At 42.9% G+C, this 24446-nt stretch overlaps 1 protein-coding gene across 5 annotated transcripts in view; it reads right to left on the bottom strand.

The window, feature by feature from the left end:
- Positions 1 to 17282: 17282 nt before the first annotated feature.
- The window catches only part of bnc1 (basonuclin 1), a 78880-nt gene continuing 71716 nt past the window's right edge, over positions 17283 to 24446 (bottom strand). For 3 of the 5 annotated variants that reach the window (XM_031292723.2, XM_031292721.2, XM_031292722.2), the window contains exons 4-5: positions 20818 to 22922; positions 17283 to 19675 (exon numbers count right to left, since the gene is read on the bottom strand). In XM_031292723.2, coding sequence (XP_031148583.1) covers positions 18868 to 19675; positions 20818 to 22922 — 2913 coding nt within the window. In that variant the 3' untranslated portion in view covers positions 17283 to 18867. The remainder of the gene's footprint in view (positions 19676 to 20817; positions 22923 to 24446) is intronic. The other 2 variants (XR_004896960.1, XM_035999881.1) reach the window with 2 other exon arrangements.

The raw sequence follows: 24446 nt of genomic DNA on the forward strand, positions 1-24446 counted from the left end.
TGTGTTGTGAGACATTTGTCAGTTACGGTTTTATTTTGAAAGGGAAAACCCGAAATGGGATTGACTTGCTTGCTTGCTTGTCTTGCTTGACTTGTTGAGTGGCGGACGGTTGCGGAGGAGGAGAGTTTCCTGAATCGCAGAGATGTGGCCACATCTCGAAGCCCATTGGCTGACAGCTGCTCGTCCGGAGGAAACGGCGGCGGGGAGAAATGATGACTTCAAAAGCGTCGGACTGATTGCAATAGGCCTAAATGACATGATTAAACGACCTTTAATAAATATGCTGCTAACAGAACTGTTATATATATATATATATATATATATATATATATTACATTATATATTATGGCAAGCCATTTTAACATTTAATAGCTAGACTGGATATTTAATGCAGATATCCATAATTCAACTCTTCTTAGTCAAAAAGAAATTCAGATATCCACAATGGCATTCTTCCTATGTAGAATGGTCATTTCAGATATCCACAACATCATTCTTACTAGTACAAACGTTTCCCATTCATGTGTATGGGGCTTTCAATTTCAGACATCCACAACGAATTATTACTAGGAAGAGCTCCCATTTCAGATATCTACAATACAATTGTTACTAGTCAAAACTCTAATTTCAGATATCCAAAATAAAACAAACGTTCCAGATATCTATGTTGTAAACTTGATTATCCAAAATACATTCTGACTAGTAAAAATGTAATTACGGGGGCGCTGCTGAGCAACCAATGGAGTAGGACGCGTGTTGAGAGTCTCCCGCAGATTTCGATTAAAACCGTTATTTATCGGCACTTTTTTTGAAAAAAGGCTTTTGAAATAGATATCCAAGTGAATTCCGTCCTGGCTGGTATTCAGCCTCGCCCGGCCCTGATACCCAAGCTAACAAATAGAGGTGTGAATCTTCACTGATCTCCCGATTCGATTCAATTACGATTATCATGTCAGCGATTCGATTCGATTCGATATCTCGATGCATCACGATGCGACAATATACATTTTTCTATTAAAGCCATATAGGATATTTAATTCATAGCTTTTCAAGCTTCAAAAACAAAACATTCTGCAGTGCTCTAATACTAAATAAATTGGATACATAAAAACTACAAAGCACTGAGCACATGGCACTTCCTGAATGAGCAAAACATAATGTAATGTAAACAGAAAGGTTTAGGTTAGGTTGTTAGGCATACATTAAATTGTAAACAAATAAGAAAGAAATAATGGATTATGGCCCGGCCGATTATCGATGCAGCATCGTCCATGTCCATGATTCGATGCATCGATTATTTGATTAATTTCAACACCTCTACTAACAAAACAGAGGCCTTGCAGCTAGAACTGCTAGAATGTCTGAGACAGGACATTGCGGAGATTTTTAAAACAGAACTCCGAGCAACACTGGGGGATGACCTGTCTACAATCAGCGCTGACCTACAATCCGTGAAAACACGGCTCGCGAATGACAAAGCTGCTTCGGATGCCGAGTTAGCATTACTCAAAGGTACGGTGGGGGAAATGGAGCTGTCGCGCTCTGCCTGTACGCATGACGTTGTTGAGCTGAAGTGCAAGACGTGCTGAAGCTGGACAAAGAGCTGCTGCTACACCGGGCGCACAGATCTGCCCAGCCGAAGCCGAGACCTGATGAGCGACCTCGCCCCATTATCGCCAGGTTTCACTATTACACCTACTGTGCAGATGTTTTGCGGTGCGCAAAAGAAGGCCGACGGACCGTCTCGGGAGATGTGAGGATTTTTCCGTTTTCCCCGACCATACTGCCATGGTAGCCCGGGCTCGGGCCGCCTTCAACGAGCTTAGGAAGGAGCTGCGGGGCATTGAGGAAGTCCACTACGGTCTTTTCTACCCGGCCAGACTGCGGATCAGCTATGGAGGTGTGGAAAAGGACTTTGTCTCAGTACTACGTCTGGGTTTGCGTTATATTCGAGGGTTTTCTCCGGTCAAATATTTACCGGTCCAATCAGCGAACAGAGGGAGTGGCTGAGAACGATGACGATGAGGTCGTGCTCTAGTTTGAGTTGTAGTTCCGTAATGGCAGCGGAGAAAGATGCGAGCGAAACCATTCGGTCCGTTATGGCAACGCTGCCGAATATCCAGAAGCCTGAGCAAGAACAATCTTTGCTGAGTTTTGTTGGTGGCCGTGATGTTGTGGCCCTCCTCCCCACGGGGTTCGAGAAAATTTTCATTTTCCAGCTCACTCCGTTAGTGGTGAAGGAGTTGGCTAAGGCGAACGCTAGTGATGCTAAGCCGACGTCACGACCAAACGTTAGCGATTGGTTATGGCAGATCCAGAGTGGCTCTGGGCAGATCCAATAGTTTTAAACTTCAACAGAGTATCCGCCTTCAAGGAAGTTAACACTTGTCAATGGAGAGTGGCCAGACTCTCTGCACAAATAAAATGCACCAGAGTCTGGTAGGACCAGGCTAAAAGCCTATGTCAAGAAGATGAACATTGGGTGATGCTTCCAGATGGCATCTTATAATAATGTAAACCCTCTGTCTTCAGTTTACATTTGAATGTTGTTTACATCTGACATTCAGTTACATTGAGGTTATTCTTAATTTGGAATTAATCCCTATTTGTGCATTTTATTTTTATTTTTTGCTCTGTATTTATTTTTTCGCTACACATAGGGTGAATTGAAAATATGGTGTTATAAGGTAGTCCGGCCTAATATTTAGTCTATAATATAAGTTAAGCTACAGTGAGCGAGAGAGAGTGTTCATACAATTCGCAAACTAACCCAATTCACATCCTATAACTTTTAGGTCAACCTGCTTTGGGGTATTTCAGTATTAATTGTGCCTTGATGCTATGTCTGACTCTGTGGGAGTATGTCTTGGGTTTAGCTCAGGTGATTCTCCGAGTTGCTGTCACAGTTTTTGTGGCAACAGGTTTTTTTCCTGTTTCCTGCACTGCTGTTTCCCTTATGGAGACTTTGTTTTGTGGGTATATGTGATTATTTGTATGTGTCTGTGTAAGAGAGAAGACACACCAGCCCGATAATTGGGCGTCGGGCCGTCTGGCCTGGTCCGTGACTCGAGTCTGTTCGGTGTGTCCCGTGCCGTCAGCCGTCTGAGGAGCTGTCGGCCTTCATTTGGGCCGACCCGACATGTTCAGTCGGAGACAGGGCAGTCGGGACTCACCTGGAAATGGGGAGCGGATGAGCCTCTCAAAATCTGACGAAAATCTTTTAAACTGACCTTTGTCAATCTGAAATGAAGACAGATTCAGCAACTGTATGGCCTATTTCTCGCTTAAAATGTTTTCAGAAACACGTTTCGGTGAACTATTTTAGTACAATATGAGATCGTATTCTGAACAAGCCGCCATGACAGTCTGACTGTGAATTTCCGGAGAAAAAAGAACCACGTGACGCGTTCGTCCTATCAGCTGCCGGTTTTCATTTTCTGGGAAATAATCAGACTGTTAATGGAAACAATACAGAGCAGTGCTGCCTGCTGCTATGGAGACGTATTACGTTTCGCGCACGCGCAGAGCGTACGATCAAATCGGCGTCGCCTCAGTGTGTTCTGAGGCATTTTTTGGACCTTGGGGAACCGACTGATCAGTCCGACTGCCTTTTCTGCCGACGGTTGGCCCGTCTGGTTGGTGTGTCAGGGCCCTAAGGGAGGTTGGATGAGTGGGTGGGTTTCACCCTGGCTTTTTGGTTCTCTTATTTACTCTTAAATGTGTTCTGCTAGTTTGAATACTAGCACCCTTAATGTAGGCACGCCAACTCGTTTTCTTATTTGGAATATACGTGGTATGGGCAATCCTGTTAAAAGATCCAAGGTTTTTAGTCATCTGAAGCGGCTTAATGCTGACATTCTGTTTTTGCAGGAGACCCATCTTAGACTTAAGGATCATCATAGGCTCCGATCTCCCTGGATAGGTCAGATTCACCACTCCAATTTTAACTCCAAAGCCAGAGGAGTTGCTATTTTAATTGGTAAAAAAGTTCAATTTCTATCTAGATAACTGCAGATAAAAATGGCAGATATCTTATAGTTGCGGGCACATTAATGCAGACTAAGGTGTTGCTTGTCAACGTGTATGCACCTAATTTTGATGATGTTGAATTTGCCAATGTCTTAATTCTTTCGCTGATTTCATGACGCAGAGTGGTTTGGTTGACCCTTGGAGGCACTGTAACCCCTTAGCCAAAAAAGTTCTCTTTTTTTTTATCACAGGTACATCAATCGTATTCAAGAATCAATTACTTTTTCATAGATAATAGTCTGAATTCATGTGTTGTTTCCACTGATTATTCAACCATTTTAGTATCTGATCACGCTCCATTATTTCTTGATGTCCAGTTATCCACACATAAATCTACTCCAACGCTTTGGAGACTCAATCCAATTCAGTGAATTTATTTCAAATTCTATTGATGAGTTTCTCTCTTTTAACCAAAAGGAGGCTACATCGTATTCACTACTTTGGGAGTCGCTGAAGGACAGATTATCTCATACTCCTCACACGCCAATAAGAAACACAATGCCAGGTTGACAGAGCTTTCGTCAGCCTTGATCAAGAGTGCGCATCTGACCCCTGCCCAGAGCTATTTAAAAGGCAACTTAATCTTCAGACAAAGTTTGATTTCATTTCAACTAGAAGTGCTGAGCGTTTGCTATTACTAACTCGTGGTACTTTCTATGAGCACGGTGACAAAGCAAGTCGTTTATTGGCCCATCATTTGAAACGAAAATCCGCCTCACATCTCATACCTGAAATTAAGAATTCTTCTAATATAATTGTCACAGATCCTGTTGAAATTAATGCATATTTTCAAATCATTCTATTCTACTCTGTACAAATCAGAATTTCCCACGGATACCACCAAGATGAGTCAGTTTCTAGCTAATCTCGAAAATCCTACTATTGACTCTGATCGTGCGAGTTGGATGCTACACTGTCCCTGGAATCATTTTTTTCAGCCAGTAGCTTTTGTGGCATTTCACTGTAGCAAATTCTTAAGAGATTTGTATTGTAGATTGTAGAAGTTTTGCATAATTTTGTCAGTGTGATATTTTGTCCATACAGGCTTTATTTTAATATTGTTGGTACTTACTGTGACTATTTTTGAATGTGCATTGTGTTTTTTTTTGTATGTAGCCTACTTTGGAGGTACAATTTCTTTTTTAGGACTTAAAGAATAAAATATGGAAGCTATATATGACAATTGACATTTATATGGGGCCACCCTGTTGTGTTGTGATTGGTCGGTCTATTTATCTTTTAACACTGGACTGGAGAAACTGTAAGGTATGGTAATGTTAGTAATTAAAGTAGATATGATTAGTTGAGACAGAAATGGTAACTAAATGCTATTCCACCGGTGTGTGCGTGTGTGTGTGTGTGTGTGTGTGTGTGTGTGTGCATTCTGGTAGTGTCACGGGGACGAGAAGTGGGACGTTGAGTTGCCCACTTGTCATTTGCATAAAGTTGAATCCAGGCAACTTTATGCAAATGAGAAGTGGAAGGCCGCGCTCGACACCTCTCAGAAGCTCACGAAAATCTTTTAAACTGACCGTTTTCGATCTGAAATGAAGACAGATTCAGCAACTGCATTGCCTATTTCTCGCTTAAAATGTTTTAAAAATAAGAGAACATTTTCCAAACAGGCTGCTATTAATGTCTGTTTTGAAATCCGGGAACAGACAGCCCCACGTGACGTGTTCATCCAATCAGGTGCAGCCATCACAGCTGTCAGAGAGTGTAGACAGTTGTCTTCAATACTATGTTCATGCAGTACCCGAGGCTGCATTTTCCAACCCGTTCTCATTCCGAACTTGTAAAATAAGGACGTTTGGACAGTGGCTGTCAGCGTCTGATTTTACATACATACATTTTCAGGACCGCATTTCCAGGACCCTAGTTTTTCAAGGGTTAGGTTCATTCCACCAAAAAGCTACTTTCTTTTTCAAAATATGAAGTTTAAAAAAGTTTTTTCCACCCAGATAATACTTTCAGTCTTGCAATTCAACTTGGTTGTTGCATGTTGGGCAATTTGTAATATATTATATATAATATATTAGCAGGTAAAATAAAGATGATGAAAATTTAAAACAATATGTTAAACACATTTCACAACCCACCCCTTCAACAAAGAAAAAAGCAAGCAAGTAAGTCAAACATTTTTTTAATTTTGGCATTTCCACATGATGTACAGACTAACAGGAGAATGTCAGTTTTAATTATTTCTTGTTTGCCTTTTCTTTTCTTCACATAATTAAACACTTTCTACAGTCTCAATGATTCCTGCGAGAGAGAGAGAGAGACAGAGAGAGAAAGAGAGAGATGCAAGAAAACAATAGAAATGAAATGTTATCAACATTTGACGTTTCCTGACCCTTCAATATTGAAACCCACATTGTGAACTAGGTAACAGGACAGGCTTTTATCATCTTTTGAAGTTTAATGTGCTGGCTATAATTATTAATTATAGTCATAAAGTTAACAAGTAATATAATACATCTAGTTGGGCTCACCAAAGATTAGCCAGACAGTTAGCAAGCTATCATAAGCGAACGATGATTGTAACATTAGGAACTTTAAGACTATTAACGTTGCCGTTGGTTAATTCACTCCTGATTCGGCAAGACAGCTAACGTTACTTTACTGTCCAATTCAACACACCAACTGTTTTCATAGTAAGCGTTAAACAAATACAAATAACGTTATTCACAATCAGTAGGGATATCAGTAGAGTACCTGCACCGAATCCAGAGTTTTGGGGTTCGGCTGAATACCGAATCCACTGGTTAAGATTCTGCCGAATCCGAATCCGAATACCGAATCCTACTCCCATCCTCAGTTCATTAACACAGTGAACACACTAATGAAGTAAACAACGTCCACAGCAGTGTATTTTTCTGACTGTCCTTCCTTTGTCGTACCTGAAGTTGCTGCATTTTGGCTGCTGTCTGTAGATTCCTTCATGCACAACTCGTATTCTTTTGGATGTTTCATACGCAAATGTTTTAACAGCGGTGATGTTGTGTATTGTTTAGGGTCCTTGCCACCACGAGCCAAATCGGCATTGCAAATTGAACATGTAGCTCGACTTGAATCGCCTTCTTTTGACTGAAAGTACTGCCAAACAACATTTGCTGCTCACGAGTTCCATTTTTACTTTCTCACTGCCTACTGCATTGAACACTTTCCCGTAATCAACAGTGGCGTCATTACGTCGACCAGCGTAGCGCAAGTGTAGGGTTCGGTTCGGTTAAGAATTCTAAGGTTAAAACCCAATATTCGGTCGAATCCTGGATTCGGTGCATCCCTGACAATCAGTAATGTTACTCACACTTGGCTTGACGAGCTCTTCTTCCATTTTTGGTGAAAATGCGGTCCTGTCGCGTTATTATGAATCCAACTCGCTTTCTTTGCAAGACCCGCCCTCCAGTTAGGGTCCTAGAATTGCGATCCTGAAAATGCGGTCCTGAAAGTGCAGCGTAGCTATATGCTACTCGTGAAGAGAAACAGATAACTGCTAGTGGCCCATTAGCCTGCAATGCTGGAAAGCGGGGCTATCCCTGCCGTGAAAACAACGCCACAGTGGACACGAACCGTAAGGTCACCTTTGAAGATACATTTCCGACTAAAGTTAGTGACAACTACTTGTAGATGATGCCTGGTATTTAACTTGCATAGTTGATGATCTGGTGTACCAGAATGTAGCAGTGAAAATGATGACTGACTTAGTCTGTAAAAAATATTTAACTTGAGTTTCCCGAGAAGAGAGAGGTACTGTAGGGCATTGCTCTGGACAGCAGAAAAAGACTATATTATATGTCTATTTCAATCTTCAAGGCCCCCGCCAATAGCGCATGTAAATAAGAATCGATGAATCGATATATGTTGCTACAGAAAAAAGGCCAAAATTATACATAAGTATTATATGTTGCATATACAAAAAAAAAAAAGTATATATATATATATATATATATATATATATATATAGCATATTTATTTATTTATATATGCTACTTTAAGAAATGAATAGTTTTCATCTTACATTGTTTACTAATCTGAGTATGTGTTGAGTGGTTGTGCCGAGATTGTTGCCTGTGACTGGTTCCCTGCAACACCAGGGGGCACTGCAGGCCTGCAGAGGAACACATAGTGGAACCAGTACAGATGTGGTTCCCAGCAGCAGGGGGAAGACTAGCAGCAGTTTCCACTCCTGCGCTGGCATGCCCTGCTGTGGTGAAGCTGGACCATGATTAGGTTTGAATTTGTGTACACAGTTGAATTAAGGCTGTAGGATATATCACTGGTTCCACGATACATTTTAGCAATGAAATTGAATTATGAATGTTTTCTTAGTGTCTTTTTTAATAGTATAACACACAGTATAAATAATGGTTGATGTAATACCTATGTAGACGGTTTTTAAAAATCATGGCAGGCACACAAATTGCTTTTATCAACATGTTACAGCCTAGAGAAGGAAAAGAAAAACTTGTGTGCAAAACTGAAACTTTCACTTAAGCCTGTCTCGTCTCTCCTCCTGCCCTGTCCCTCCTCCCTTCTGCTTTTACTCCTCTCCACCTCCTCCTCCTCCTCCTCTTCCTCCTTTTCCTCCCTCGGCCTGCAGAGTATTTGGAGGAACAAAAGTCATCTGCTGTCCATCTGGTCGCTGTGCCGGGCGGTAATACCCCCTCATATTCCTCAGCTTCCCAAACACCCGTGGACAATCCATTCTCTCCCCCCTTCTCTGCCTTACCCTCCAGTTCCACTCCCACCCCCCGCCAGCCCTGATCCCCATCCCAGGGCCGAGAGGTGGGATCCGGTGTCAGTGCCCCAGAAAGACCCCTCTCTCAGGAACATGTGGGGGATCAGAAGCAGTGTTGTTCAGAGGGCTCAGTTTCACTGTTTGGGATTCTCACAGTAGCGTGCACGTATCCATTGCTTCCCAGGTGCTGGCTCGTAGCAAATCTATCTTTCAAGATAGCAATCAGATGATGTATGTTCAAGAAAAGCATGGGAATATTTAGATTTACTTGTACTTTCTGGGGGCATCTCAGAGACTAAGATTCATGGCTTACATCACACTGAACAGTGTCACACTGATGTGAAGGACAATTACAGTTTCTTACTGTTTGAGTCTTTTTGTAGTTTTAACCATCGTTTCTATCAGTCATGATCAGTGGTGGAATGTAAGCAAGAACATTTACTCACGTACTGTTCTTAAGTACAAACTGGAGGTACTTGTACTTTCCTTGAGTCTTTTCTTTTCATGCCACTTTCTACTTCTACTCCGCCACATTTCAGAGAGAAATGTTGTACTTTTTACTCCACTACATTCATCTGACAGCTTTAGTTACTTGTTACTTTGCAAATTAAGATTTTTGGACACAAAACACCTGTAGTTTATAAAACAGGATGTTTTATTATAAATGAAACTAGCCAACAATATGACGGCCTACAAGTCCAGCTGAAATGATTAGACCATTAAATACACAACTGTTTGGATCCTTTCCAGTTTCTAAAATGTGAGGATTTTTCTTTACTTTTAATACTTTAACTACATTTACCTGATGATAGTTACATACTTTAACTTAAGTAACATTTACAATGCATGACTTTTACTTGTAACAGAGTATTTTTACAGTGTGGTATTTGTACATTTACTCAAGTAAAGGATCTGAAGACTTCTTCCACCACTGGTCATGATACCATTGTAGACACTGACGTAACACTGCAGCTGATTTGGGAACATGGCTACGTTGTTTTATTTTTTAAAGCTGCACTATTTTTGTTTTCATATTTACAGTGGATCAACTGCCTGTGAGTAATGTGAAGGGCTTCGCTTATAGAGACAAACCTAACTCTGTAGTTCCCCTCAGCTCTACAGAGCCTTTTAGCCTCCTTTAGCTCACTGTTTTGGTTTTACAGCCCACAACTTTAATGTTTGGTTCGGTCTCACCACTCTCAGGTAGCAGCAGGCAGCTGTTTTCAGTTAATAAGCTCTGATAACTTTACTGTATAATAACTCATCAGCAGAAACAGCAGACAGACAGGCATTTTTCTCAGAAGTTGTTTGCTAGTACACAACGCATTCTCATTAACAGGTTCGTATGAGATCGTACAAAAACTTATGCACAACAATTCCTATGATGTCCTGCGAAATTACAGCAACCACCGGCCGGTCATGTAGGGACAGCCCTCAGCCGGGTAGAGGGCACTATGAGGTGCTAGTCCTTTCAGCGGCCATTGCAGTTGAGTTTAGCCGACAAAAGGTGACGTGCGGCGACGACAGTTAATTTGAGGCACTAAAACGACTAGTTAAGATTAGATTGTGGTTTGGGTTAAAACATCGGTCCCCTTAAGTAGTACTCCTGGAACTCTAGTTTCCTGGGTGAAGTCTTTTCTCCATAACTTCGTCCGTGACACAAACTCAGCTCCCCTACTTGAAAGAACTGTGTTTTAGGACCCAGTTGGGTCATACTTTTTTCATCTTTGTTTTCTCTTCCAAAAAAGATTGGCTAACCTGGTGGTTTGTTTTCAGCCTGCTCATCTGACTGCTCATTGACTTCAGCTCCGCATTCAATACCCTCATTCCACAACAGCTGATAAGGAAGCTGGACACACTGGGTTTCAACACACCTCTCTGCAGCTGGATACTGGACTTCCTCACCTGCAGGCCACAGTCAGTCAAAATTAGTCTATATCAACATTTCATTTTCACAGGATTGTTCAGGTGCCCCAGGAAATTCGGCCGGATGTCCCTCATTTCAGCCAGATGTCCGTTACCTTCCTCTTTCTTTGTGTTGGCATTTTAAACTCCGGTGGATTTATTAGATCTATGGTTAACTGCTCCTCAGATCTCTGCAGGGTAAATCCAGACAGCTAGCAAGACTATCTGTCCAATCTGAGTTTTCTCTTGCATAACTAAAACAACTTTTGAACATACACGTTCCACCAAAACAAGTTCCTTCCAGAGGCTATTTTGCAGAGGCACCGTCATTGTGTCCGGTGCTTAACACCGCCCTAGACGATTGTGATTGGTTTAAAGAAATGGCAATAAAACCAGAGCATGTTTTTCTCGCTTCCCGGAATGCTGTGTGGACTAGCCAGACCCTCCTCCGGAGCGCTGTGGAGGTAGGTCTGTGAGACTAGTCAAAATAGGAGGCAAAACATCTAGCACCATCACACTGAGCACCGGTGACCCTCAGGGCTGTTTGCTCAGCCCACTCCTGTTCACCCTACTAACCCACGACTGCTCTGCCAAGTCCAGCTCCAACCACATTATAAAATTTGCTGATGACACAACAGTAGTTAGTCTCATCACAAACGACAATGATGTGCAATACAGAGAGGAGGTGCAACAATTGGCCAAGTGGTATGACACCAACAACTTCTCCTTAAATGTGGAGAAAACCAAAGAGATGGTTGTTGATTTCAGGAAAAGACGCATGTGAACACCCCAATGACCATCTATGGCACTGTTGTCGAAAAGTTCAGAAGCACCAAGTTCCTGGGGGTGCACATTGCCGATGATCTGAACTGGTCCATCAAAACCACAGCCATCACCAAGAAAGCCCAGCAACGCCGCCGCTTCCAGCAGCAACGGAAAAAAGTAAACTCTCTTCCATCCAACATGACGATATTCTACAGAAGAACCATCAAGAGTGTCTTAACATACAGCGGTACCATCGAGAGCATTTTAGCATACAGAGGAACCATCAAGAGCGTCTGGTATGGGAACTGTTCCGTCACTGACCGCAAGCCCCTATAGAAAATAGTGAGGGCAGCAGAAAAGTTCATAGGTGTCTCTCTCTCCTCCATAGCCAACATATACAAAGACAGATGTGACAGTAAAGCCACAAACATACTGACCGACCCCTCCCACCCATCTCAACACCTCTTCGCACTCTTGCTGTCTGGTAGGAGGCTCCAGAGCATCAGGGCAAAATCCACCAGACTGTGCAATAGTTTCTTCCCCCCAGCCATCAGAATTCTGAACTCTCTTCAAATGCTGCCACCCATTGCTCCCTCTACTTGATGATACACACACATAATGCATACATGTAAATGCTCAAGCACTTTCAATGTGTACCATCGCACACTGGTACCATATATTTCACATGTACAGTACTCGTCACAACAGCACTTCTTAAAAATTGTTTTACTATTTCATGCCGTCCCTTTTTTTAATGAAATTTTAAGGAAAATCTATTTTGAATTTGTCTCGGTTATGTGTCTGTTCTTTTTTTTTACGTGTAACATACCATGAATTATGGACAACAATATCTAGCTTCCATGTATGCCGAGTGTGTATTATGGTAGTGACAATTAAACTGATTTATGCCCCTGACTTCTTTTTAGTAATGTTGCAGTGTAGGAAAGATCTCAGCAGTTAACCAGTTGGTAATAGAAATACTGTTTCACTTTGCGTTATTCCTGCAAAAATAAACTCTGGATGTTTTTTGCAGTTTGTGTTTAGTCACACCAAACAGTCAATACTATAAAGAGATAACTGTAGGCCAGCTACCGATGTACACACTGACTGTGTAAAAAGTGTTGCTGTGTGTACTGATGGCTCAGCCTCAGTTTCAATCTTTTCCATATTTACCACTGAATGCTTTCTGAAAGTGGTCCAATGCTTCATAAAAATAGCCCTAAAGTTGCAAGTTGTTCCAGATAGATACAGCTATGTGGAGGAAGCTGAGCAAGTGATCCACCTCTACAGATCAACCAGGTTCTCTGCTGAATATTGTCGCCTACATACAGCACACAGGAGGGACTGAAATAACCCATTGTGCCCTCTCTGAGTGGTACTAGATTTCTGCAACGTGCCAGAGAAAAAAGGATGGGGGCCACTTGTCAGAACTGGGTTTTTCAGCTCCAAAGTGATGAGGAACAGCTCTGCAGGCTCACTAATGTACAGTAAATGTGATGGGTGGGTTGAATTGTTGAGTTATGCAAGGCTTTCAGCCCTCTGTAATAGTGCAATACTTTGGCATGTTGCGTAACAGATTTGTCCTCCTCGCTCTTTTTAATGTGGGCCCAAAGATACTTCCACTGTCCCTGGTCCATTTCAATCCATGGCCTTTAACTTTCCATAGCAGTATTACTGCAATGAATTCACCTCTTCAATAACTGTGAGAGCTTTTTTTTCAAGAAGTGTAGTGTATGTCATTTTGCAGCAATGCAAATTTTAACAACTGCTGGATGCGACTACCATCCACGTGGCTCTTCCATTTTATCATTCAAAAAGGCAGGATCACAAAAATTTAAATATAATCGGAACACTATTAATCAAGTTCAAACAAAATATCCTTTGCCCGGTAGATGCTTTTCAACACTATAATGCTGCCTCTGTGTTCTGAGTAGATTTAGACATTGCTGATGCTGCACCTGTGTGTCTATGTCTGTGTCTGTGTCTCCAGCTGTAGTTGTGTCTGTTTTGTGTGGTTGCCCAATCTGGGACTTGGAGCCGTGAAGGGGTCAAGCAGAGGTTTACCTGAACACAGTTATTCTGTGGACAACACCCCTCCTTTGGCCTGTCAACCATGCCTGATGGCAAGATAACCTCTGAAAACAAGTCCTGCTTAATGAGACATTTAGTCTCTTATTAAATCCTCATTTATCTTGAATCTGTTGAAACATTGTTCTGAATTTGTGAAATTGTCCTGTTGTGTATGTATTGCCTAAAGCAAAATAAGGCATTTTTTTTCAATTAAAACCAAGACAATGACACCAACTCATTAGACATTAAAGATTTTTTTTTAAAGGGTTGGTTCACTCAAATTACAAAAAAGCATTTTTGTCTTGCTTATCCATGTCAACTGTTGCACTGTAACCAGTTTGCATAGAGACTATTTCCTCAGTAGACAGTTATTTCAATGACAATTCACCTCAAGGGAGGCCTGTGGACCCTGTTTCCTGAAAGGGACATTTCTTGGGACGGACATCTGACCCATTCGGATCTTAAGACTAAAAAAGACAGACTTTTCTGCAACTTTTTGCTGCTTTTGGGTGTTCAAGCAAAATAAATGCTGAAAGTAAGTAACATGGAATAAAAATTCACAGATAAAAAGGTGTTTTACAATATTTCACTTTTACGAACGTGATGAATTTAATATCACAAAAGGGGAGGTTAATCCTTCTTTTAAGCCAACATAACGTTATTCAACAGGTTCTCACACTCATCTTGTAAAATACGGACGCTTGGTCAGGTGCCTTTGTCATTCTTATTGACGCTAAAAGTCTCCTTTAGCGCTATAAGTAAACGCGCTTGGTCGGGACTATTGCCGTCCCTTTAGCGCTATAAGTAAATGTGCTTGGTCGGGACTATTGCCGTCCCTTTAGCGCTATAAGTAAATGTGCTTGGTCGGGACTATTGCCGTCCCTTTAGCGCTATAAGTAAATGCGCTTGGTCGGGACTATTGCCGTCCCTTTTGACGCAGTTATGTTAAGGAAAAGGTCGTGGGTGGGCTTACGGTTCCGTGACACGCGGGAAGAACGGGATGGTTGGGTTTAGGAAAGGGTCGTGGCTGGGCGTACGGTTCTGTGACATGCGGGAGGAAAATAAAAAGCGACTATAGCAAGCGTGACAAGCGGGATGCGAACCCCCGCTCTCCTGTGTTTGTTTGACCCATCCACCACCCCAACCAATCTCCATACGCGGAAATTCGCCCTTACATACTACTCGCTAAATCCTATCTAACTGCTGCTCTCCCCAGTGCGTTACACAAACACGCTGAAAGACGCCTTTTTCGTCACATCAGACGCTGACAGCCACTGTCCAAACGTCCTTATTTTACGAGTTCGGAATGAGAACGGGTTGCGTTATTAAGTGACTGTCCTGATTCTGAATTAAGATAATGCTAGCTTATGTCAGTAAAAATATTTTTTTATTTAAGTAATAAGTAATATATCAGTATGATGCTGAAAATTATGTTTGTCATGTATGTTATTCAAGTAGCTGCTCCGTGGCTGAACTGGAGTTCCTTGAGTGGCCACCATGTTAAAAAATCCCAACTTCACAGCAGAAACAAACCTTATTTTTGTATCATAAATACATGTCTAGCATTTGTAACTAACATAAATTGTAAAAATAGTGGAGGTAACATCCGTGTTGTCACCCATTGGTTTGTGGAATGTTGTTTTGAAGCCTCGAGTTTGGCGATAAGGGCGCTGCCATCTTGGTCTTTTGTTACTGGATGTGACGATTTTTGACGAGAGAGTAGAGCTGGGGAGGATGACGCGGTTGCAATGGGGCTGCGCTAAGCTAAATGCTAAAGGGGTAAAGTTGCTGGTTTTCAACCCCTCTGAAGCGAGTCGTCCAGTGGAGATTTACCAGCGGCTAATGGTGATGAAGCTTCGCTAACCACTGTCTTTATTATGTGAGCTCACTAGATGGCACTCTCTGTTCAAAGAAAAAGGTTAAAGGAATGGCAATTCAGTGTGTTTTCAACCCTTTGATGAACAGAGAGCGCCATCTAGTGAGCTCAGAAAATAAAGACAGTGGTTCGCAAAGCTTCATTTGACCATCACTAGCGGCTAATCGCGGACCTCTGGTTACTGGCACCATTCATCAGCATGTACAGAACAGAACTACATCAGAACAGAAAATCGGCAAACTTTCCCTTAAGTTACCAACACTAGCAGTAGCTAGCTTGTTTGGCAGAATGCTGAATAAAACATTTTTAGCCGACCAAATGTTCCAATTAACTTTGAAGTGAAAATTGTATGTGTAACGGCATACCACTACCTTAGACAGTTTGGAATCTCCTCACCATAGTTTCACAAAATAGGGTCCCCAAAACAACATTCTGCATAGGGCCCCTAAAAGGCTAGAAGTGGCCCTGGTTTCCGGAATGAAAAATGCTGAATTTCTTTAATGTCCTTGTGACATTGCGCAGTGTTGCGAGAAACATAAATTCAATTCCGTTTACCCCCAGGGGCAGGAGTCTGAGACTACCACACTGCAGGCAAATCCAATTTGTTTCTCAAATTAGATTTATTTGACACACTGTCCACACTTATTTATATTATATATTATTTATAATTACACGTTATTTGCAAGTGATCTGACCAAGACATCATGGTAACGATGTTGGCGTCAGTAACCATCTAGCTACGCTGGTGATGTGGCTTTCCAACACGGAAGCATGACCTAGCTAATTAGCCAGCTGCTGAATGAGTAAAATTTAACAACTTAATTCTTTATCCACACACTCAGCGCAGATGAGTGACAACTTTGTTCAGCTCATTTTCTGTAACGTTAATCAGTGTAGCATAAAAGCATGGTGGAATTAACGCTAGCTAACTAGGAAGCAACCTACTAATTAGCTAGCTAGCTTGCTAATTCCACCATACTTGCTGCTACTCTGGCTACACAAAATGAGCCCAGCAGATCACTTCCCCCTGCCAGGAGATTACTTCTCCGGAGCTGCTGTACGCATTCCTCCAAAGAAGCAGTCTGCAAGCTGTGGTAAAGGGAGGCGGAGGGATCGCATGGGTGTGCTAGCTAGCCAATTCTTATCTCATTTGTGGTCCGATAAACAGCGAATTCATCAATGCAGCCGTTGACACTATGTCGTGGCTGTTGCCTGGCAAAGGTGTCAGTGTCAGCACTGTCGGCTGTGTCGGCGTTCCCGGGGAACGCGTGGCCAAAGCGTCCATACTGAGACACATCTGTAGAAATCCGATTGGAATAGCATTTCAAACCACCTCCTTTTTTTTTTTTGCGTCCAGACTTCCGAAAATCAATCTGGATACAATCTGGATATGCCAAATAATGGATTTATGCTGGCAGTCTGAACAATAAAAAAACAAGTAATACTGCACGAGGTGAAGTGAGAAAATGTGTTTGTTTGTAATTTGGGTGAAAAATCAAAAAGTCTATTTTGAATGACTTGTTAAGAGGAATATTTTCTGCAGTGAAGCCTGTATGTTATCCTCCCAGGAGTCAATCGCTATGTGTGTCTGTTAGAGGCTCATCAGTGTTGCTCCGCCTAACACAAGGACTCGAGGGAGTCAGCCTGGATCGGATGATACTGATGCGGAGATGAGCAAGGCCACAGTTCTGTCTTTTTGCAATGGTGTACTTAAACATGTTTCAAACATATATAAGAATATGATGTGTTGCTCATATTGGCTTATAGGTGCTCTCCTGCACTCCTGAAATGTACAAATTTGTGCCGAACTTGGTTAATATTATACAGAGAAATATATTTCATTCACAATGATACAACTAACAATTGTGCTAATAATGGATATAAAATTGAATGGAATGAGGCTTGCAAACATATGGCTTTTTATTTAATTGGAATGAATATTGTAACATTAAATCAAAGGAAACATGAACACCTGTCAACATATGTCGATTTTGCTCCTTTTTTTAACAAATCCAAACAACAAACAAATGGGATCTTAAATCTGGCCCATTCCATTTAAATACAGAATGAAAACAATATGCAGATTGTAGAGCAAAACCAGAATAATAGACCATGGTGAAATAATCATAATGTACAACACAATGTTCTTGTTCATTCACAAAAAAAGAAAAGAAAAAAAAAACATGTAATGTTAGTGGTGACATTATTTTATACAGTATATTTTTTGGTTTCTTTCAGATAACAAATTACTCTATTCACAGAATATACAGTTCAATAAACATATTGTTTACCAGTTCTATTTTAGGGTGTGCTCACGTGTGGGGCCATTATTATAAATTGCATTTTTTTTTTTATTATTTCTCAGTGTTTGACTTATTCACAGTACATGCTTCTAGCCTCCAGACACAGCATATTTTCCTGCTGTTTGTCCATTCAGTCAGGATACTGCAAGCAACCACACAAACAATACAAGAGCAATACCTTAATCAAGTCTAGTCCCATGAGCAGATTTTGTTTACAAAAACTCCACCAAAATCAAGATATTCTTTTCACCCAGATCAGTCAAAAGCTGTTTTTTTTGTTTTGTTTTGGTGAATTCTATTTTATCTTACAACAGAGCCCACCCCTGAATACTGCTGTTAATCACAAAGTAGATGAGAGAAGACTGGGCGGGCCCTTTTAATACTGCAAACCTTTCACACATAATGAAGGGGTTTCTATACACACCTGTGGGCTGAAGAAATCTTTGGTCAACATTAGCAGTATGCAACAACCTAAACAGTAAAGACAGATCATATATAATACCACACAATAACTTATTGGTCAAGCTCACAACACTATAGCTTTTCAACAAAGACTATTTTTGAAAACTATTGTCCAAATGAATGAAATGACACATGTAGAGGTTACTTCACTACTGCTTTTGATCAATACATTATGCACAGCTTCACAGGGAAGATATGGATATCTGACAACAAAAACACCAGAAAGAAATAACTTGCATGATACAGTTTCATGGATCAACTCACTTTGGACAACACATGGACAAATTCAGTTCATACAAATTAATCTTTTTTAACTGGGCTGTAAGGCAAACCAATGCAAAACAAAAATCAGTACTGCGTTACAACAAAGGATTAAGACTGGACGGTTGCATTGCTCAATGTTGTAAATTAATTTAGTGTATGTTTCGGTTATTCTTTATACGTTGATGTGTAAACACAGACGGATGTGTGTGAAGCCATTTGTTACAAAAGGAAGTTGCATTTGCCACAACAAATGAACTCCTTATTGTACTTTATTTTTTTCTCTCCTTTTTCCCAAAATATGACAAAAGAATTGGACTACGGTATGGAATTTAAAAAGTGCTAATTGGTGAGCCTTCTTTAGGTGCCCAAAAACAACAACTACAACAACAACAACAACAAAAAGACAATTAGAACCAAGGAAATTAGTCATGTTGGCATATGAGCTCAAATCCCTACTCCTGGTCTATCGTGGCACCTGAGCTAACGGCTAGGTTCCTGTGAAGGTTCGGGTTCTGGCTGTGCCTGTTTCTGCTTCGCACAGAGGAGAAAGACGTTTCACAGCCAGGGACTTTACACTTGTGAAGCAGTCGCAGATGGACAGTCTTGTAATGGGCTCTGAATGTGCCCTTGTTGCTGTAGACCTTTTGGCAGACGTGGCAGGTTATGGGAGATCCACCCCCGCCTCCCTGAAGCCCGCCTTGTCCTCCCCCAATGCAGCCCAGGGTCCTCTCTTCCCCGAGTGCCAACTCCTCGCCCCCAGGCCTCCCCATGCCGATCCCATCGCAGCTTTCATCACTGTCCTCCATGGGGAGCGCCTCCTCATCCTCTTCAATCCCTTCCCCTTCCTCACTACCGGCACCATCTGAGTCCCAGGAAGATCGAGCACTGCCGCTGCCACGAAGTGGGGCAGAGGAGGAAGTGCTCAGGTCCAAGACTGCCCCATCGTCCCCATTTCCACCCCCTTCTCCTACTCCTAATCCCTCCATTTCTCCTAAGGGAGATGTCTCAGCACTGGTTGGTGCAGTAGACATTTTGCTCATTGGGAAAACCAGGCCCATGCGATTGTGTCCTCGGAAGATGACAGAGGTTTGGCTAGTTGGGTCTCGATGGGGCAGATCTCTGTCCCGCTGGTCTTGGTAGTAGTCCCGGCCAACAGAGTCTCTGTCTCTACAGTTGGATGAGGGCAAGTATAGGGTGTTGGCTGGGCTGAATGAGTCTTTGGTCAGCAGTTTGTTGTGTAGGTTCAAATTTGCACTGTGTCTGTAGATTAAAAAAACATACAATAAAATATTACACCACATAGTGAAAGTCTTTTATCCAATATAACTTAAAACCACATAAAATATACGTTCTTATTGCCATGCTGAAATGACTGAAGCCATGTCCATTCTGAAATGCCAAAGCAATAGACGAAAGCAAGAATGTCTCCTATAAGTCATCCTAATGATTATAGAGTCAGCAGTTTTTTTGTTGCTATTTTTGCCACATTATTTATTGTTAACAGAAGAAGTGTAAAGAAAAGAACACAGTCAGAAGTGTCAGATCCAGTCATCTAATATGGACTTCCCTTTAAACAATGTAAATCAATATGTAGTATGTGCTACAGTATATTAGCTTCTGTTCATACTACATTTACTGTCTGAATATGCGCACATGTTCACAGAAGTGAGGACAACTGTCCATGTGTACAGTCTTAATACATTTGGTTGCATGCAGACATCTGCACAGAGTCTGCGCAGCTCCTGTGTGGACAGGTGACAAAATTTCCGCCACGCAGATAGTTGCAGCTACGTGAATGCAGAATGAATGATTTGGTGATGATGATAAGGGCCCAAGTGTTTGCATGTTTCAATATAGGGCTGGGTTAAAATAATCGATTCTCCATTTAAAATCAATCTTTGTTTGAGTATTGATTAATAAAATCCCCCAAATCTTTTAATTTATGACTTTTTACCATGGATGTGGTGAACTGACTCATTTTGGGGGTTAAACATTAACCTGGTGCATTCTAAAAAATATTTGAGGGTTGCTTCTTGCTTGTAAAATTTACAGCATAGGTTCTCTGAGAATATCCTTTATATCCAAGCAAAATTGAATCAAATAGGGAAATTATTGGTGATACCCAGCCCTATTTCAGTAGCACGTGATTGAGATCCACTGATCTGATGCTATATTGCTGAGATACAGGATTTCTGCTAAGTGGAACCATGAGGAATATATATATATATATATATATATATATATATATATATACCAACTGTATGTGTCTTGAATAAGCTAAACAGCAACGCCTAGGAGTTGGGATATGAACTCTTCGGAAACAGCTAAATGTACAGGCTTACATCTGTCAGCAATCCTAATAACACACACTGGAACAATAAGAAAATATGGCTGCCTCTCACCTGTCTCGGCTCCTGCGAGAGGGGAAGGCAGCATTGCAGCCGTCCACTGTGCACAGGTGCATCTCCTTCAGGTGGACGTTTTGGTAGTGCATCTTGACGCTGTAGGGGTTCTTAAAGGTCTTACTGCAGATCTCACAGTGGTGTGGCAGGTCAGCGTTGGGGTCGAGGTGAGACAAACCTGAGTCACTGTAGTCGTCTACACAGCTGTCCAATCCCAATCCCTCTCTCTGGCGATCTATGAGCTGGAGAGCACCCCCGTTAGTCAGCCTGTGCTCACCCTCATCCCATTTGAGCTCTGAAATCTTGTCAGCTGCATGCAGCGAGTTTGCATGCTCCCTGTCCTCCCTTTCTTCATTGCCATTTGGTTCCTGACAGAGTAAGTTGTTGTCACAGTGATTCTCCATCAGTCTGTCTTGGAAGGGGGAGGGTGCAGAGGTGATGAACCCTGTTTCAGCTTGCCTTTGCTCATCATCTTTGTCCTCCCTCGCTGTCATTTCTGTATCTAAGGATTGGTCCAACAGATGCTTGGCGCCCTCCCTTTGCTTCTCTTCCCCAATGAAAGCCCCTCTCGCATCCCTCTCCTCCCTAGCTTGTCTTGCGCACATGTGCCCTTCTGCTCGGCGTCCGTCACACTCTTCCTTGTTCCTGTCCTGTAAAGGAGCCTCGTCCTCAGAGCTGCTTCCCTTGTCCATCTCCTCATCCCGCTCTATCACTTCCTTCTCTATCTTTATTGGCATGCTTGACTTCCTAGACTTTTTCTTTGGTATGGGGTCTGTCATGCAAGGATCAGGGGCTGTGATGGGTTTGACAGGTACGGAGGAGGATAACAGAGGTAGGGAGGGTAGTGTACCTGGGGTGTTGGCAAGCTCTGCCGGAGTTACCAGGCTGCGGTAGAAAGGCAGAACTGGCTGTACTGTTTTTAAGTTAGGGAAGAGGATGCCACTCTGGCCCATGCTGGGGAACGAGCTGCTGTGGAGTTTCGAGCCAGTGTCGACATGGCTCACCATGTAGCTGGGCACTGACTTATGGCTTTCTGCAGAGCAGACAGGGATGGGGGTTCCATATTCAGACCTCTTCTCTCCTTGAGAGCTCTCATCACCAGACAAGCTGCCCCGCAGGTCTTTGTCCCGGTTGTTGCGGTTCATTGGCATGTGTAGCCGCGGGTTGGGGTTGGCACTATGGCGATTGCGACTGCGCAGTGAGCTGAACACCATGTTGCAGCCCTCGATGGTACACTTGTGCTTAATCTTCAGGTGCACTGCATTGTAGTGGATTTTCAGAGTGCCTTTGTCGTAGAATGTCTTCTCACAGGCGTTGCAAAATACCCGACCTTTCTTCAAAGAGCATCCTCCCCCACCTCCTCCTGAGACCCCTCCACCGCCGCACCCATTCCTGTCCAAAGAGCGCAGCTTGCCCTCGGGTGACATCTGGGTTACGTCAGAGCTCATGGAGGGTGTGCATGGCGTGGATGGGCCATCCGAGTAGTTGTCACTAGTGGAGAAGTCCTCTGCCTCGATCTTTGTGGTGGTGGAGAGGCTGTCCATCGGCTTGTCTCCGCTTTGGTCTAGATCAGCAGTGACTGAGACAGAGCTGGAACATAGCACGCTGCTCTCTGGAGGGTGGGAAAGAGGGAGAGGATTGTCCCTTCCTAGACCATCCCGACCTTGATCATCTCGTCTCTGAGTCTGTTGCTCCATTGATCCGTGGAATGGCTGCTGGTGCTGCTGGTAGTGATGGTGCGGCGGTGCCCCTGTTGGTGAGCCCAAAAACGGAGCAGGAACAGAGCCTAACAGTTGGAAGGGCAGCATAAAGGCCATGCTGTTGACAAAGTTCTCAAAGTGGTGCATGCTGTTGGTGCTCAGCTTATCGACTTTGGATGTGGAGAGGTTGGCAGCAGTGCGTGGGGTGTTGCGCTCAATGAAAGTGCGGATGTCTGAGTTGGTGCGGGTGCTGGGAACCAACACTGCCTGGCCCTCCTTGTCCTGCAGAGCCATCAGCTCCACTATGGACTTGGTCTCGCCAAAACGCAGGAACTGCTGCAGTGTGGCAATCTCCTCCTCGAACGTCATGATGGCCCACCGGTCCAGCACCTTCCCTGCTACATCCTGCAAACAGAGCAGGCAGTAAGCAACACGGTACGGTCGAGGGGAGAGGGCAGGGGTATGAAATAGATTGAGAAGGAGAGGGAACATGAAAAAACGAGAAAGGAGAGAGAACAATTTCATCATTAGCACTATAAGTGTCTGTTGGGTTGCTCATATGTATTCACAGAGTGGTTTAGATGACACACCCTATAAAGCAGACTGACAGGGCAGCTAAATAAAGGAATCAGATGGAGTATTAATACAAGCAGGCAGTGCAGAATCCTAAGAAGGCTCATTACACAGACGCACAGTGTTTCATCTTGCAGGTCATTTCTCTTCATTTAAATCATGTGGATGTACTCACTCTGCATCAGCAGAAGCAGACAGAGAACACACACACACACACACACACACACACACACACACACACACACACACACACACACACACACAGAGACCCTGGTGAGAACATGTATACAAGCATACTAGCAGACACGTACACTCATATACACACTCCCAAAGGCATGCAAAAATAAATACTCGCGCTCACACACACACACACACACACACACACACACACACACACACACACACACACACACACACACACACACACACATACATACATACACTGATCAGAGGGCGGCTCACATTGATCAAGCAGGTCCTCTCTCCCTGAGCCCAGCAGTAATCACATGTGAGTTTGGGTGTCTTTGAAAGTGAGGAGCGGCTTCGTGCCGTAACTGTGATTAATATTTCATCACAGAGCATTCATTGGGCGCCTGTCGAGGATTCTGACTCTACGTTGGCCATTAGATGAGCTAACATGAATTAAACGCAGCCCAACTTGAATACTTGATGATGTACTAATCGAAGTGAGAGCTCACACTGACGCGGTGCCTGCAGCCCAGGCCTCGGCCGGCTTGGCTCCAGCTTGAGAGGAAATCTGAGGCAAAAGACATAATATTTACAAATGTACCCGGCACAGTTCGGAGACCTCCCCGAGCTGGTGCTACCACCGCATGAAGCCGGCTGCATAGGCAGGGTACCAAGAGAATTCATGGCATTGGTCGCTACATCACATCCCTACTCTTTCCTGTCTTCAGCCCTGCTTTACTGACTCCTCTTCTCCCTCCTCCTCCTCCCTCGGCTTCCTCAGAAATTCCCTCCGTCTCTCCCTTCATATACTCCCGCTCACTCATACTCTGAGTTTGAGGGTCGCATGTTGGCCTCTAGGCTGTTTTTAGAGGCTTCTCCACCCTGAGATGAATTACACCACATGCTACGTTGGAATTGTTTTCATATTTAAAGGAATAGCTTTTCATTTATGGAAATAGTTTACATGTCTTTAGAGATTTAGATAAGAAGATTTTATATCAATCTCATGTCAGTGTTAAGCACAGAGCTGGGGTCAGAATGTGTCAAAGTAGCTTAACATAAAGACTGGAGGCAGGGGGAAACCAAGCCAGAGCTAGCCTAACTGTCCAAAGTAGAGGACTGCATCGGGAACACAAATCGGGATTTGTGGGATGTGTTGACATTACT

Source organism: Sander lucioperca, chromosome 3 (genome assembly GCF_008315115.2).
Source record: "Sander lucioperca isolate FBNREF2018 chromosome 3, SLUC_FBN_1.2, whole genome shotgun sequence".
Taxonomy (NCBI): domain Eukaryota; kingdom Metazoa; phylum Chordata; class Actinopteri; order Perciformes; family Percidae; genus Sander; species Sander lucioperca.